At 33.7% G+C, this 18,125-nt stretch overlaps 1 protein-coding gene across 1 annotated transcript in view; it reads right to left on the bottom strand.

Annotated features, from left to right (window-relative positions):
- The window catches only part of LOC145681654 (uncharacterized), a 175,024-nt gene that overhangs the window by 62,526 nt on the left and 94,373 nt on the right, over nucleotides 1–18,125 (bottom strand). Inside the window, exon 5 of the mRNA XM_081753278.1 lies at nucleotides 12,383–12,536. Coding sequence (XP_081609404.1) covers nucleotides 12,383–12,536 — 154 coding nt within the window. The remainder of the gene's footprint in view (nucleotides 1–12,382; nucleotides 12,537–18,125) is intronic.

Genomic DNA, 18,125 nt, shown 5'->3' on the forward strand with positions numbered 1-18,125 from the left:
GAGTTCTTCTTCAGTGCACACAGAGAATGGCAAGTCTTTCTGGACTGAAAAAAAAACAAAGTGTTCTGACGTGATAACGCTGCAACCTACCACAGGCAAACACGACGATGACACCTAGCTCCTTGTGCTCACAAAATATTTTGGAAACAACCTGAAAGGAGATAGAAATATATTTGAGGTATTTATTGACTTAACTTCATATAACACGCATTCTTCTGCTGAATATTCAATGCACACAAGTACAATTATTATTATTACGATTTTGACGCTACTGGTGTATGAATTGTATGAATCTTCCTTCCCGTCCAAACTGAACCACTAGATATGTGTTTTATGATGCATACATCTGTAAATGTAGAGGTAAACAGAACAGACTAAAGAATTACTTGAATACATCATTCTTCTTCGCACTGTTGAACATCCTATCACCCATCATCACTCAACGAACGTTCCAATAACAATTAATCAGCTATTTAATTTTGTCAGTTTCCTAATGCTAAAGGTACAACATTTTCAACGATCCTATATTATTGATTACATTATTCAAGCCCCCACATTTAAATTTCGAGTCTACTTCACTGCCAACAGTTTAGAACATATAGTGAAATTTATAATTCTTTACCAAAAATTTCATATCACGTATTTGTTTCTTATTGCTCTATTGTTTTTTAATTCTTTATACCCCTTCACTTAGAGAACAAAGCGCTCTTAGAGACATCGCTCATGGAAAAAAATGGTACAGGGTTTTTGTTAAACGAAATGATTTTAACGCCAACCACAACATGTCGCTTATCCATATATTCATTATTACTCACTGTCTCTACATTATTAGCATAACACACCCATTGAGGTACAGCTGTCCACGTTCTACAAATAATACAGCATCTAAGGCGTGTCTGCACTGCACTTTACCTTCCATTATGGCAGATATTATTAACCATATCCGGACAGAGCAAGACAGAACAAACTTCAAAATTTTCTTATTACAGAAACTCGTGATATTCACGATTTTCCCAGATCTACACGTCTCACTTGTAATATGACACTGGACATAGCCATTAATCAATTAGGCAAGTATTGTCTTACTTAATCTCATAAAAAGTCTATATCCACTTAGTAGCGACATGTCCCAATAAAACTTTCCGCCAACACTCACGGTTCCGAACCAAATCAAGCACGCCTTACTCTTACTTTAGAAGCCTTTACCTTGATGAATTAAACTAGGAGAGTTATAGTAATTATCTGTCCACAAAAGGTGTACTTCTAATACAACCTACAAAACAGGAGACGATTCCACGCTACCAGTGACACCCCGTATCCTATATACAAAAAAGAAAGCAATGTTTTATATCTATCAGTACATTTACAACATATCATCGCAGCTTACCGCCTAAATTCCTCACAATGATATCACCTTCATAGCATTCGAATTGTGAGGAAATTCGCACTCCAAATTCGGACTACTTACATTGACATATGGAATTACAGAGAACTACACGCAAATATTCATGTTCATATAAGCTTCGATGTTCCATTAAAATTTACACTATCGGACACCGTTCATCATTGCAAATACTCCAAAACACCTAATGCCTAATGCAGTAAATGTACCAGGACTGTATTTTCTTTAATCCCTAGCTCGACTTCAGAGTACGTAAAAAAAGTAAACTATTTGCATTGCAGGCGATGTTAGCAGAACCTAACCCCCGGAAATTGAATATAACCCACGCTTTGATAACACCACTTATCGCCATATCATACAAAGTCACTTGACCATATGAAACCCTATCAGATCAACTACATCATTAGTCTTCGCACTGAGTATATTCTGGTCTCCTATAAAACTTCAAAAAATATTATTGCTTAACAAAATCGGATAAACTCTCAGACGACTTTACATCATATTGTCCTATTCATGTTAGTTTGAAATTCAGTAAAACTCTGGAAGTTATGTTTCGTACAAGTCTACCATGTATATGTACCGGGAAAGCTATCTTCCCATTTATCCTGTAGGATTCTGCTGCATTTTCTATAAATGACCAAACCTTTCGTCTTTCTAAATAATTAACAATCATTAAATCACTATCAAACCGTCATTTGGTCTGCCGCGTGTCACACATTTTCAAAGTAATTTCCATCAATATTCGTATTACACAAAGACTGTTCACAGAAGGCGAGGCCGAACTTTTCTCGCTTTCAAACACTGACAATGGTATCTGCACTAGCCTCGTTGTGTAGAACGAAACTTCTGTGTTCATGTAACTTGACATATATTCCTAAAGATCGTTAATGAGCTGCTGTGCTGATTTACGTGGTACGTATTTCCTTTACTTTTCCAGTTATTTTTGCATGCGATTGATTTTTGCTGCGAGTATTCAACAGAAACTGTGACATTTTGTTGCTGTTTAGGTAAAAGTGCAGCGGAAACATACGCAATATTTCAAAAGGCATTTGCCGTCCAAAACAGCATGAGTAGAACCACGTTTTATCGAAGACACAAATTGTTCTAAGATGGGATCGAATCAGGCACTCTCTTCCTACATACTGAACAAACAGTCCGTGATTAACAAGACACTAGCGAATATCATTGAGCTGTTACTTCGAATAATAAGGGTATGTCAGTGAGAGCGTTAAATGCAATTTGTTTCATATCTGAGGGTGCTTTCCACCGAATTTTGCACTATTATTTGAAAACGAACTAAACTTACTATTCATAGGTACCGTATTTTCTAATTGCAGAACAGAAGCAGCAGCGTATGGACATTTGCGCCGAGAGTAAGAGACGTATGGCAGTTGATAACCTCACCTTGGATCGAAACATTAGTAACATATATTAATGGAACTATGACTGCGTCACGTTTACAATACAAGAAAGTAGCATATGGAACCGAGTAGCACAGGTAAGTGATGCTAATCGTATATAGGGATCGAAAGCTCTTGATGTATCAATCCATTGTCCTTCCGGGGCAAATTATGAATTCTGTGTACTAACAACAACTCGTGCAGACTCTGCGCCAGCACGTAGCAAAAGGGAGACTGCACGTGAAGAACATGATCGTATTTATCATAATAATGCACGCCGGGATTATCCGGATTACGCAATTAAGAGTATATATACATTTTCCTGCATTCTGGGAAATTAGGCTATTCCCACTTCTAGAGATCGCTTACGTAATTGTCATTTCATAATGAAGACAAAACTGATCACCGCAGCAGAAGTTTTCATAATTTTGTTTCAATTTCTAAAGTCATTTATAAAGTTGTAGGAGCATATGAAAGCCTGCTTAGCTGTCAGTCGTCCTTAGTTTGAAAAAATATGTAGGTTATTTTATACGGCTTAATCTGAATATTATTTGATATGTAAGTTTTCTATTCATTTGAATGTTACTTGAAGGCCAACCTGCTTTTAACAGCTATGCAATCATGGCTCTTTCATTGAACCAATGGAGGTCACTGTGTTCCTATAAAGGAATTAAATTCACTTTCTCTGTGAAGTCGATAAATAGTGTATATATTTAAATCACTTCTATAAATAATAGGTTATGGCCTTCAATTTTTAGTATTTGTGATGTACCTAAAGATTCGACATTTTCAGAGTCACCTGTTTGCCACAAATATGTCCCCGCTCCAGACACAGTACACTTTTTCTAAAGTGTTAATGAAACTGCCTCCCATATCAATTTTATTCAGCAGACAACAGTAGATAATAAATTATTTTTAATGGTACAGAAAGTTACATCTTTCTACTAACTCTTCAGAAACAGAAGCAGTCGTTTCCTGCCGCTAAAATACAAATTACGCCGCAATCTCAATTAATTATTCACCCAGATTGACCAGGTTCAACAAAGGCTAATAAGACAAGAACATTACCTGATGTGTTATTCGATCGACATTTAACTTGCAAACAGCACGAAACAATTAAAGTAAGTATAGTAGAGAAAGGGTAGTACCAACAATATCGCAGATAATTAGAATGGGCAAAACTATAGTAACAATAACATATACACACGCTAGATTTGTTAACTTCGCATTTGATAATTGTTCCAAGGAAATATTTGGTATTCATTGAGCAGCGGTAACAAACGTTGCCAAAGTAGCACGACCATTACATATGGTATTTCTAACTAATTGACAGTTTTGTTTTGATAGATCTGTATCTTCATTATATCTTTGTGGTAATAATGGTTTATATTTACCATCTAAATGTACTAAAACTCTTTCAACTGTATATTGTGTTTGAATTAACTTCCATAATGGTATTTTGTAAGTTTAGAATTTATTTAAGTCTTGAAATTTAACACGTCTTAAAACAGTAATATCATTTTCATTGTTTAAAAAGGAAGCAATTTCTTATTTATTATATAAAAATCAATTAATAACTTATTTAATAAATGTTCTTTTATATACAGAATTCAACTGTCCGGTAATTATCTTTTAGCACAGTATATTGAAATTTTAATCCAGCTTTAACTATATTACTTATCATATTCTCAGTTAAGTGTTTGGTAAATCTTGTTGGAAGAAATACTTTAAAGTTTTCACATTCAACTGAAATGCTTCTACCGAATTGTCTTCATTTTGTCCATTTTTAGAATCTGATTATTTACGTTTAACTCTAATTCTTGTAAGCCTATAACAGGTTCCTATTCCAAGTTTCTAAGCTTATTTAAAAAATCACCTTGTTGTTCCATATTTACTTAATAAAAAATCATTATTTCAAAATCATTTCTCATAAAATTTCTAATTACACAATCCAAAACCACTTAATTTAATTCATCTAAATTGCTTCAATTACTTTCTCATATTCAGGATCATAACTAAAGTTCTAATAAGCAATCAGAATTGCACAACAAATAGTATTATTGGCTTCTACTTCTGCAGAATCTATTACAATTTCCATATTGTTCTCTCATTTATAGATACATTATTTCTCTTACTACAATTAATTACATATATTGGTCTTTTTTCAATCTAGTCATCTTCAGTATTACCACAAATTATTCACTGAAATGCAGTGTAACCTTCGTACATCTTACAAGGTACATTCGCGAAGTGTCCCTTCGGGATTCGTGTAAAATTGATTTAAATCCAAAGTTCTCAGCGGCACAAGGTGTATTGTACTAATTGTAGCGGCCCATAGGGTAAATTGCTTATCTATGGGCCATCATATACCCGGAATGCATTTACTACTATAACGCTGGGAAGCAAATTGCTGTTAGCTTCGTTAGATGTAAATGGATATGAATCTGGGTATTTGCAAAACAAAATGGATCAAGTAAGGCTTCTTTGACACATGTTACTCACCCCGGCTGCCACCTTTGATGTGCCATATTGGATTTAACTTTCGGTTTTTCAAATAGTAATAGATGCAAGTGATATATCAAGTTCATGTGGAATTTTCTCGGAAATCCACTTTTGTAGTTAATTCTACCGTAGCCTGTACCGTTTGGAAGATATAGCATGTTAAATCCTTCCAGACACTTCGCGAATAGACATTTAAGGGTAATATCAGTTATAGTAACGGTGTTGACAAACCAAAATAATTTCTAACTGCAAAAAACTGTAGGCAGTGGCGTATTTAAGAGGGGTTTCCGGGCTTATGCCGCCCCTAAATTTTATTTACTATCTTAAAGTAAATGAAATATCTTGCAGAATTTTCACTTTTCCAGAAATAAAGTTAGCAAAGCCCCCGAAACAAAATCGTAAATACGCCACTGACTCTAGGTATAAACAAACTCTTTACAACATTGGTGTTACAATCTTATTACATTTCTGTGAGTGATTGATATTTCTTTCAAGTTATACCTTAACAAGTAAGCTATTACGGTCAAAATGTCTAATATAAATCCAGATTCGACCAGGTTTTGCTGAAGACCTACCATTTCCGTATTTATGTCTGTGCGTAAGTATGTATTTACGTTCAGAGAATCTTTCGTTAACTATAAATCGTTTAAAAGATTACAGATATACATGGGGAATTGCTCAATTTTCTATTTGGTTCAACACTCGTGAAGTGTCTGACATTTTACATGCAATAACTTGAAATCGGTACAAGCTATGTTACAATTAATTACACCGATGAATTTCCGAGAAAAGTTTATATGAATGTGATGTATCACATGCACCTATTCCCATTTGAAAACCCAAAAGTTTAATCGAATATGGCGGATCGAAGATAGCGGCCGGGATGGGTAACACGTGTCAGAGAAGCAGTACTTGATCCAATTTGTTTTGCATATACTAACATTCATGTCCAATTATATCTAAAGAAACTAAAAGTAATTTTGTGAGAGAGCTTTATAGTAGAGTTAGACTAAATTCCGGATATATGAAGGCCCATAAATATGCAAAGTATCCGTATGGGTCGCTAAAATTAGTACAATACACATTAGGGCACGGAGAAATTTGCATTTAAATCAATTTTTCACGTATCCCGAGCAGACACTTCGCGAATGTACCTTGTTAGAATAATCATTAAGAGCAATATCTAAAGTTTTAGTTTGATTGGAAAGATCACCTGGCGTCCATTCTTAAGATAAATATTTTTAGCTTTACAATGATCAAAATTATTTGAATGTGAAGTCTGTGTGCTACTTCTATCAGTTCAAAATTTAAAATTACATAATCAATCATATCAAACGTCCAGAATTAAATTGAGTAGTTAAGTCAAATTCCAAGAAAATTTTTTCTACACTTTTTGTACATTTTGGTAAGTGAGAAAAGAAAATATAATTTTAGGTTCTTTAAGAATATTTAACTTTAACTAGCTTTAGCAATTAGATTCACACTCAACAATTGACTTTCTTATCTCAATACAGTTTAATGGTACTTTACCGTCATGAAGCGATGTTGCACATGCTCCTGTAAATTTATATAAAAATCCTTATTATTGCCAGTTTTATAAATATTATCCTGAATCCACCTTTTCCCATAACCTGTTTAAAATCACTTAAGAAGATAGGAATTAGTCTTAGACGATATAAAACTATAAAACCCTTACTGAATTCTAGTTTATCATTGTTTAGAAACCTGCTTGTTTTAAGTATTCAGATTTCGGTTTAGAAATCTTTAATTTTCCAATAACTTTAAATTTCATATATGTCTGCTCTGTGAAGATAAATTAATCCATCTTCCACATTAAAATCAAATTCAATTTCTTTGTTAGGTTCATTTAAATGATTATATGTTCAATTTGCAGCAAAATTCTGTAACTAATAATTTTCAATACTTACCACACTATTTATTATAAAGACAGTCTTGAAGAGAACCATAAAAAGACTTACACTAAAACTTATGCTAAACCACTACAATCTCCACCCTCACTTTAGCATTCATAGCAGTAACAACTCAAAAATCTGCGTCTCTGTCTTTAATCAATGCGTTTTTACAAAATACTTTTTTCCAGTCTTGATTCTGTAGTTCTTTATCTGAAATATGTCTTGATTGCCTTTGTTTATTGTCTCTATAGTATATGTTATGTTCTTTCCAAGCTTCATTTAATAGATAATAACTTTAACTCTTTCTAATGTTTCTTGCTGCTTTGTAAATGACCCGCAAAACTCGTAGCCTTGTAAATATAGTCTGGAATTTATTTCACATTTAATATTTCATTTATTAACCTTACAGCAAGTTTTATATTATTACAAACTCTTGGCGGCAATGCGTTTAATATCTTTATCAAATAACCTACACCTTTTGGATCTTACCGAATAAACTGTGAAAGTTTGTTATTAATCAGAATTGCTATACATACTTTCTCATTATTAAAAGAAGTTCATTACCAGGTTCTTCTTCCCCATATATAACAATTAACTTATTTGTTAACATTCTGACATCATCCTTCCAAATATACTCTATAGGCAGTTCAGAATATTGTTTTATCCTTTCTCTAGACTTTCGCGACTTTTTAGATTTAGGAGTTGAAAGTAAGCTTGGTTTAATCTTAATCTCACAAATAGGTTTAACAATTATTTTGCATTTTAAAACTCTACTAGACACAACTCTTTTACCACTTTGATCATAAATTTGAAACGCAGCATCTGACTTTTTATTATTCCCTCAATTTGTTTTTAAATTTTTAAAATGTTTCTAAAATTTTTGAACCTACTTGCCCACTCTTATTTAGAACTGCTACAAGTTCTGTTATTAGAGTTTGGTTGGGAACCAGTCAAAACCCCCACAGCCAAAACCTCCACACTCAAGAAATGTCAAAACGCCCACACAAACGGTCATAACCCCCACACAAATGGACAAATCTCCCAAACTATGACCGTTTGTGTGGGTGTTTTGACATTTCTTGAGTGTGGGGGTTTTGGCTGTGGGGGTTTTGACCTAGACTTGTTTGGTTTTGTTACTACTTCTTTAATCAGATTAACTAATTTTTCAATAGCGTCTATTATAGGTTGTTCTTGCATTCCTACTTGTTATTTATTACTGCTCTTTCTTTTTCCAATTTTTATAACCGTTAATAAGGAACTCTTTTTACATTTCAGCACACGTTGATAATGACTGACAAAAGAGAAAAGAAAAACCTATAAAAGATTTACTTGATAAACATAAGAAAGAATTACAAAAATAGCTTTAAGTAATATAGAGTCATGTATACACAACTTGCTAAATCATGATTATTTAACAATCAACTTAGAGATACTGCTCATTCTTATTGTAAGTTAAGACATAGATACACAAGTTTTGTTCCAGTATTCATTCATAATCTATCTGGATATGATACGCACTTATTCATAAGAGTTTAGGTAGTGGAACATTAAAAAAATAGATATAATACTTATTACAGAAGATAACTACTCGTATATTACATTGTCAAAGACAGTAAGTTATAAAGATAAAAGAAAGAACCATTCAATTAAGTTTTACTGTCTCTTTTAGGTACCTATGGAAGAGTTTAATAGTATTGGCAAAAATACAACGAGAACAATTTAGAGAAACTTTGAAGTTCTTTCCTAATAATGTACTTGATCTAGTAAAAAGAAAAAAAAAATATTTATAAATATGATTATGTTGATTCACCAGAAAAATTACACGAATTTGTTTCATTATCAAGAGAAAATTTTAAAAATACATTAACAGAAGAAAGAACAAGTGACGAGGATTATAATCACCATATATTGATCTGTAAGTTATTCAACTTAAAAACCTTAAAATTTATTTAAAATATCCAGAATCTTCAGAAAGTGAAGATCAGAAAGAAATTCATCAGAATCATTGAAACTTAGCTATTAGGTTCAGAAAATTATATACATAATAATATACTTCCAAAATTATTAACAATATTTTACGACAAAGAGAGTTATATATTGCATTATTAAAATCTAAAATTCTATGTATCACAAGGTTTTAAGCTTTAAAAAATTCAGAAAATATTACCATTCAAACAATCAGCATGGTTAAAGAAATATAGTGATTTAAATTCAGAACATCGATCAGAAGTAAGACATGAAGTTGAGAAAGATTTCTACAAACTAGCAAGTAATGCTGTTTTCCACAAGGCTATGGAGAATATAAGAAAGAGACTATATATTGGACTTGTACATAACAAAAATTTAGTGGAAAAATTAACTGCGAAGACTACATTAGAGATAGAACAATACTTCCCGAAAATACAGCTGCTCTTCATACGAATAAAATAAAAGTCACCTTTAACAAGCCTATCTATGTTGGAATGTCAATCGTTGATATATGTGTAAAGTATGTCTCTACGATTTCTATTATAATGTGTTAAAGAAAAATATGGAAATCAAGTTAATTATTAATGAGTGATAATGATCATGTGGCAGTACAACTAGAAACAAATAATTTATATGAGAATATGAACGACATGTATGGGCATTTAGATACAAAGAAAATAATGAATACAAAGACTCATTATCTGATTACACAGAAAATAACGAATGTGTTGAAACAGATTAGTAAGGAAGTGTTAGAAAATGGACATATGAGCGTTAATTTATTGCAATATACAAGTTTGTAGGTCTTATAAGAAAAATATATGTTATTAAGGAAGAAAATAGACAGAAATAATAATAATAAAATAGATCAGATAAGAAAAGCAAACGAAATAAAGTCAAGTATTGTTGGATCCGAAATATCTCTCAAGGATTTTGAGGATCGTGTCTTAGAGGATACGGATTTATACAAAATGCAGAATACAAATGAAAGTAGAAAGCATAATGTATTTCGAGTAGAAGAAAATGAACTAGCATTAAGCTCTTACTATGATAAAATATATTTATTACTAGATTGGATACATACTCTTGCTTGCGGGCATTATGAGACAGGTTTAAAGAAAGAAGAAATAATACGAATATTAAAAGTATTAGAACATGAGTATAAGAGAAAAAGGAGGAAAATTAAACAGAGTATAGAAGAGTTAAATTAGGTTTAGATGTAAGTTATTTTATAGTTCAGAGCTATAAAATAGCTTTTAATTATATTTCATGTCTAAATCTTTTGCGTAGGAAGAGAAAATACGTTTGCGAAATATTTTCGGCAAAAAATAACTGTTCAAAGTGTAATGTACAGACGGGTAATTTCAGAACGCTAGGTTCCTGAAAGATATACTGTTGTAAAGAGACTGTATTCAGTTCTAAATTTTTTTCTCTGTGAACAGTGTGAAGTGACGTACGCTTAGGGCAACATATATTAATCATGCAGATATGTGAACACAAAAAGGAACAATTTTGAATTCGCGCCAAGTACACGCAACTACAAAAATGAGTATCTAGTTGAGAGCGCACATCAAGCAACTAGATTGACCTTGTTCTCGCTGTGACTTCACAATCGCTCATTTCGTGGTGATCGCAAATTACGAGAGGATGCGTCTGTACATGTAGCTATAAAGTAACATTTCATTGTATAATCTTTCCCTAAAATACTTTTCAATTCAAGATGTTCAGAAACTTATTTGTCAATAGCTGTAGTGGAAGCTAAAAACCAGTTTCGAGTGTTATCCTTAGTGGCGTTAGAGAAAAATCCTATCAAAAATAAAACGTATGTATATGCTATGGTAAAATCCACAAATATGTTTATGAAGAGGTTAAAAGTGAAAGTACTCTAGAACCTTTTCAGTGGCGTATTAAATCAGAGATGTTGAGCAATAACATTAGCGTTGCCAGTGGCATATTTAATAAAAGGTGTTCAGCAATGAAATTAGTGATGTGCAATTGATGCAAACAATGTGCAAAAATGCTGCAAATGTTCATATTAGATACAAATCTAGTTCGAGAATTGCTCTAAAAGTGTGCTCATTCCGGTTTAATTATAAATTCTAATGTTCTTCTATCTATAAATATTGCTGGAGCAATATTAACTATTTACTATTGTTGCATTGAATTACATTTCTGGTTGTACCGATTGCTGTTTCTTCCAGACATGTTATTGGGAAGCACTGCTTCCGAAAAATAACAAAATAATACGTCTATAATTTAATAATAAATACAGTAGTACAGTGTAAAATTGGTATGTGCCCTGAAAATACTAAATGTGCTCCCCTGTAATGCTTTTTTGAAAGAAACACTGGTTCTAGGTTTACTGTTCTTATAGTATGTGATTTGTTGACGAATGCGGAGCAAGAGTTTTGGTCAGCAAGTTGTACTAAACCTTCCTGCTCATATTATTCAGTGATAGTACAAAACGTTTAAAGATAATAATTATTTACGTAAAAGACAACATAAAATACGCTCCTCGGTTTATGATGAAATATTCTCGCTTCAGTGAGTTTGCCTATAGAGTGACTGTACGTCTTGCAACAAAAGGAAAGCATATTGAACTATTGTGAAAGTATCGAACAAAACGTATTGCTCAGAACTGTATACTAATATTTAATCTACGGCTGTTGGTTGAAAAACCATACCAATTTGAAACAGTGATTCATTCTAATACGATTCGCATTATTAAATTATTTTAACAATTTTAACATTGTTATTTAATAATGTGAAGTGGCAATCAAAGGGATATTTTTTGTTAGCGTTTCCTGGATTAAGAAGAGTCAGTGGAGAAGATGTCTGGCATTTTACGTATTGGAGGTAACTTAAATGAGTTGGCATAAAACTTGAAATATTCAGTTGGTTTGGTAAAAATCTTAATTTGTCTGTGAATAATCAAGGCTTCGTTGACTGTAAGCCTACAGTCAAATACAGCAGCTAACTGAATAATTTCCATGAATCTCAAATTTCAATGAACCATATGATACTTATATATAACGAAAGAAAGTTATGTTTGGAGATGGATGTTAATAATACTGTCATTGCATTGGAGTAGTTTGGCATAAATATTGTGTTATTTAACTAGAATCTACTGCGTTATTTCCCAAAACACTTAATATAGCATAGGTATAAATGAAAAACATAATAAGGAAGTGTCTTACTTAGAAGAAAAATTGCAACAAAAACCATTCCTGCCGTGGCCTCAAGCTGCTTTGTCCTTGATAAAATGATACTATACCAGATGGAACTTATTTCTAATATAATAAATTGTGCGACGTGTGCAACACACCATGGCATAAAGCATTTAGTACTTTCCTGTAATGAAAGATAAACCAATAATTCTGCAAAATTCCATTGTTTTGCAAAAGAAGTATTCCAACAAAACAAGAGAAAAGAAAGAGAAAACACACATCCTTATTTTGTCTTAATTAGTCGCTTAACTAAACCTACATATCTATTTTCTAATCATTATTTATTTACTTATTTCTTAAAGCATGGCAACTGTTTCAATTATTGTAATATAATTATGACTTCATAAACTTTGTCTAATTTTTGTTCTATTGATTCCTGGATGAGGGCATCTTGCACAGCATTATCTAGAATAATCCTCTGTTTATTTACGGATCGTTAAGTTGGTCCACTACTTAATTTTGAAAAGGAGATTATACAACTACGTTTAAAATCTAAAAATGTTCGAATGCAAAAAGTGAAAGACCATTACGGCATTGTGATATTTCATCTAAAGTTTTCAGAAGGTACCTTTTTCTATTCCTTTCTTATTGTCAGAATTGAAGTGTTGATCCCTGTCAATCGTACACGACGCGGAATTCAAAAACATGCAAGAAGACTTTTTTGTTTTCTTTTAATATCACGAATCATCTCCCAAAGTTTGTGCACATATTTCAGGTTCACCCTTTATGCTGCATGTGAAATGAAAGAGAATGCATTGATTACGTTGAAGCGTTAATACGTTTCTAATCTTTGACTTCATTCACGGGCCTACTTCAATTCCCCATTATTGGAACATATCATCCGTTCTTTACAAAATCTTGCTTATTACTTTGAGTATATTAACACTGAATTTGAAACATGTGAAGCAGATCGGATGAGTCTGGATTCAAATTAAGGTTCTCTGGGTCAAAATACAATTTATTCAACACTGATCTATCCCGAACATCTACTTCAAGTTACACAATTCTTTTAGCTAGTGCAAACCCGTTCATGAAAAACTACCAGAAATACTAAGAATTATCTTAAAGGTCATTAGTTGAGATGCTTATCATTTACGTATTTAACGAAGAGAATGGTTATATAGACGTTTCTCAATCTCAAAATTATCTTGAAACGTTCCTAAGGGAGGCGGAAATTCAAGGTAGGCCTTCCAACCTAAAGAAGAAGATAAATGACTAACTGGTATTGTATTAAATAAATGGTATCAAGACGTGCAAAAACATAGACTAGGTTCCATAGCATTCTGAATTAGAATGTAGGTAGAGAACGCGTTTCTCATTCTACTAGTTTAATATGTTAGCTACATGGAGTATCTAAGGCGTGATGCTATTATCGAAACTGTCAAAGAGTAGATAAGGGTTTGTGTTCCGCCGAGTTATTTTTGCATCAAATTATATTGTTTACGTAATGACTACTATAATTGTACTGTATGTTTTCACTATAACTAAGGATAATTCAAACTTCATCATTTCACGAATTTAAATTTTTATATAAACTATAGTGAATTAAATTAAAATAAAATATACTCATGATTTTATACTTTATATATTTCAAATATTATGTAATATAAGTATGCAAAGTACACTTTTCTTTTCTTTTCTTTCATGTAATATTTGGGGAAATAATGCTAAGTACGCTACGAGTTTTAAAATAACTGATTTCTTGCCTAAATGCACATGTTCCAAATAGCAAAAACCATCTTATATAAATATATATGTACTATGTGATCAAAAGTATCCGTACACCTGCCTGAAAATGTCTTGCAAGTTTGTGGCGCACTCCATCTGTACTGCTGGAATTCAGTATGTTGTTAGCGCACTCTTAGCATTGATGACAGCTTCCACTCTCGCAGGCATACTTTCAATCAGGTGCTGGAAGGTTTCTTGGGGAATGGGAGCCCATTTTTCACGGAATGCTAAACTATGGAACGGTAAATATGTAGGTCGGTGAGGCCTAGCACGAAGTCAGCGTTCCAAAACATCCCAATGGTGTTCTGTAAGATTCACGTCAGGACTGTGAGCAGGCTAGTCTATTACAGGGATATTATGGACGTGTAACCACTCCGCCACAGGCCGTGCAGTATCAACAAGTGCTCGATCGTATTGAAAGATGCAATCCCCGTCCCTAAATTGCTCTCCAACAGCGGGAAGCAAAAATGTGCTTAAAACATCAGTGTAGACCTGTGCTGTGAGAGTGTCACGCAAATCAACAAGGGGTGCAAGTCAACTCCAAAAAACACGACCACACCATAACACCACCACCTTCAAATCTTCCTTTTGGCACTAAACACGCTGACAGATAACGTTCACCGGGCTTTCGCCATACCCACACCCTGCCATCGGATCGCCAAATTGTGTACCGTGATTCGTCACTACACACAACGTTTCTTCACTGTTCAATCGTCCAATGTTTACGCTCCTTACACCAAGCAAGGCGTCGTTTGGGATTTATGTGCGTGATGTGTGGCTTATGAGCAGCCGCTCGACCGTGAATTCCAAGTTTTCTCACCTCACGACTAACTGTCGTAGTACTTGGAGTGGATCCTGATGGAGTTTTCAGTTCCTGTGTGATGGTCTGGATAGATGTCTGCCTATTACACTTTACGACCCTCTTCAACAGCCGATGGTCTCTGTCAGTCAACAGACGAGGTCGGGCTGTACGCTTTTGTGCTGTTCGTGTTCCTTCACGTTTTCACTTCACGATCACATCTGACACAGTGTACCTACTGATGTTTAGGGGTGTGAAAATGTAGCGTACATACTTCAGACACAAGTGACACCCAATCACCTGACCACGGTCATCGCCCCATTCTGCTTTCTCACGATGTCTAATGACTATCTGTCTAATGAAGTGAGGTATTGTCTAATGAATGTCTAATGAAGTGAGGTATTGTACGCGTAAGGAATCAAGATTCAAGATGCTTTGCGTCTGTCCTAATTGCCACTGATTTGAAGAAACTCAAGAAAGAAGATATAAAATATTCAAACAGTATAAACATCGGAGAAAATGCATCGCGGACCTAGATGTTGATGCTGTATGTACTCAGGAATGATTCAAATTGGAACATGATGCTAGTGTGATTAATATTCTCCTGTTCCAGTCTACAGCAATAATAAAAGAGAAAGAGCAATACAGTCGACGTACGTATCTCTAGGGTTCAAAGTAGTAATTATTAGAATCCAACAACTTAGGCCAACATTTTTGCTGCTGCACAATATGCTGATATTAACCTCGATTATCATGGATACAAGGAAGTTACAATGTCTGCTTTTCAGGTCCCCTTTTTTGTGAAGGATTCCGACGGACGTAATCGTCGACAGAATGAAACAGTCCGTAATGATTTGGCACAAGGTTCAGTGAATATGGTACATGGCAGAGTTTCCTAACCAAGTTGCTGAAGCGTCTCCCGGATCATATTGGCCACATGTCGCTAAGCATTGTAGTTACCTTCGGGGTGCACTAATGCTCTCTCCTTCTGCTACAATGAACGGTGCAAACTTTGCAACTGCTTAGAGTACAGCTCAGCAGTGATAGTAAAATCAGGTAGAACCAGCTCGTAATGCACCAAATGATAATTCCACCATACAGAAAGCATAACTTTTCATAGATGCACAGGTGGTCCTGAAGTGAGGAAAAGCGTCATGCAGGGACAATAAATAACTGGTATGTTTGGAAATGTCATAGAGGACAAACTTTTTGTCACCAGTGAGCAAGCGATCAAAGACGGATGTGTTCAGTAGCAGAGTGAGCAAGGACAAACAAGCTGTTGGTCGTGTTTCCTTTCTGGCTGCCGATAATATTTTGGCTCCCCAGCTGCTTAACTTGTATGACTTCGATTCCATTCAGATTCAGAAAAAAAATGAGGCATTGTGCAAGTGTTTCACAAGTAGGCTACTCCTCTTCTGGATGACTGTCTTTAGGAGCTCGTCATCCAACACATGTGGTCGTCCAATGCGAGGTTCATCCGAAAGTTTCTCAGCTCTGGAACTCCGAATGGAATTTGTGGAACCACTGACGCGGTGTGTTCATTCAGGTAATATTAAACGTTGATGGCCATAGTAACTGCCGATCACTTGGCACGCATATGTGTCATTTTATTCCTCTTTGTGAGCACATGGTTAATGTGACATCAAAGACGGAAAGAACAGTTTGGTTAACTTGTAATAATGTTTGAAGAAAATTAATTGATACGGCTGAACGCGAAACCAGATCTGTCCTTTGGCAATTTCGTTCAATACTTCTGTACTACAAGCACTTCATATAAATTTGATCCATTAAGCTAGGGTATATGGTTATGTATGATATGCGTTTGCTGAGGGTATTTTATTATATATTACCTCGAATCCTAAAACTCCTGCAAGTTTTGATGCAATGCAAGGAAGCAGTAAATAACATCTAATATTTTTCTTCTTGCTAGATTGTGAAAAAACATTAACATCTCTCGAGATACTCAACTTGAGAAACGTTTCCATATTTTCCTCTTATTAAGGAAAGTTATTTAACCTGTTTTGTGTGTTGAAGAGGAAAAGCATGAGTAATTCAATTAATGATCATCTCTTCATATAGACTTTGGTATCTGGATTAGTCTTAAATGAAAGTTTCAAATTGCTAACAGCTTTCTCTGCAACATCAACTAAGTTGATCAGATATTGAGTTATATTAGTCATGATTGATATACTTTTGATATTGACTGTACTTACAAGAAACCTGTATATGATTTAAAGTAATATTATGAAGTATAATAATTAAGACAGTATTAAGGCAAACGAGATCTACGTTTTAGACTCTGATATGAAAATGTTATTATAACCTATCTACTAAAATATTTCTTTGTTGCTAATATACGAAACAAGTTTACATCTCTTGAAACTTCCTCAATTAGTTATGCGCATTGCCAACCCTGGATTTGAGAATATAGGTAAAGGCGACTTTTTGTCTTGTATAGATACTATAGTTTAACCGTTTCAAAATTTCGCAGAAGACATTATATTGTTCACCTACAACTTCGGAAGTGTCACAAAGTAAAACTGGGTAAATGGTAAAACTTAAGTAAAACTTATTTTTAATAATGGGACATATGTATCTTAATGCTCCCACCTCAAGTTTTCACAAACAGTAAACTATTTGTTCACACACGAAAAAATGGAAATTCGTCAAAAATAAAAATTGATAAATGCATGAAGAATTTTCTTTCATGAGATATGCGTACATTGTGATACGTTTCTCTACACAAGTTAAATTAAAATCCTAAATTTAAAATATTCTAAAGACATGAAATATGTGCTAAAAGGATTAAAACTAGCACAACTTAAGATTATTCCAACCAAGTATAAAATATTAGCAAATTTTATATCCACTAAATGTTGTTCCTAAATATTAGGAGGTGCTTTGGTCTTAACCTTTTATGAACTTAATGTGTGAAAAAAACTCAATGAGTAAACAATCTAAAAAAATTCCCAAACTGAACTATTATAATCAAGATTTAAACAAATATATATTAAGCGAATATATTTAAAACAAATCAATTTTAGATAAAGATGATACAGGAATTGCATGGGTATTCAGGCTTGCTTATCCTCCGGGTTTATGAAAATATAACTTAAAATAGGATTACAAATATGTGGCTCGAACCAAGATACTTCAGGAACAAAAGTTTAAATATTAAAGAGAGGA

Source organism: Thermobia domestica, chromosome 3 (genome assembly GCF_964235325.1).
Source record: "Thermobia domestica chromosome 3, izTheDome1.hap1.1, whole genome shotgun sequence".
Classification (NCBI taxonomy): domain Eukaryota; kingdom Metazoa; phylum Arthropoda; class Insecta; order Zygentoma; family Lepismatidae; genus Thermobia; species Thermobia domestica.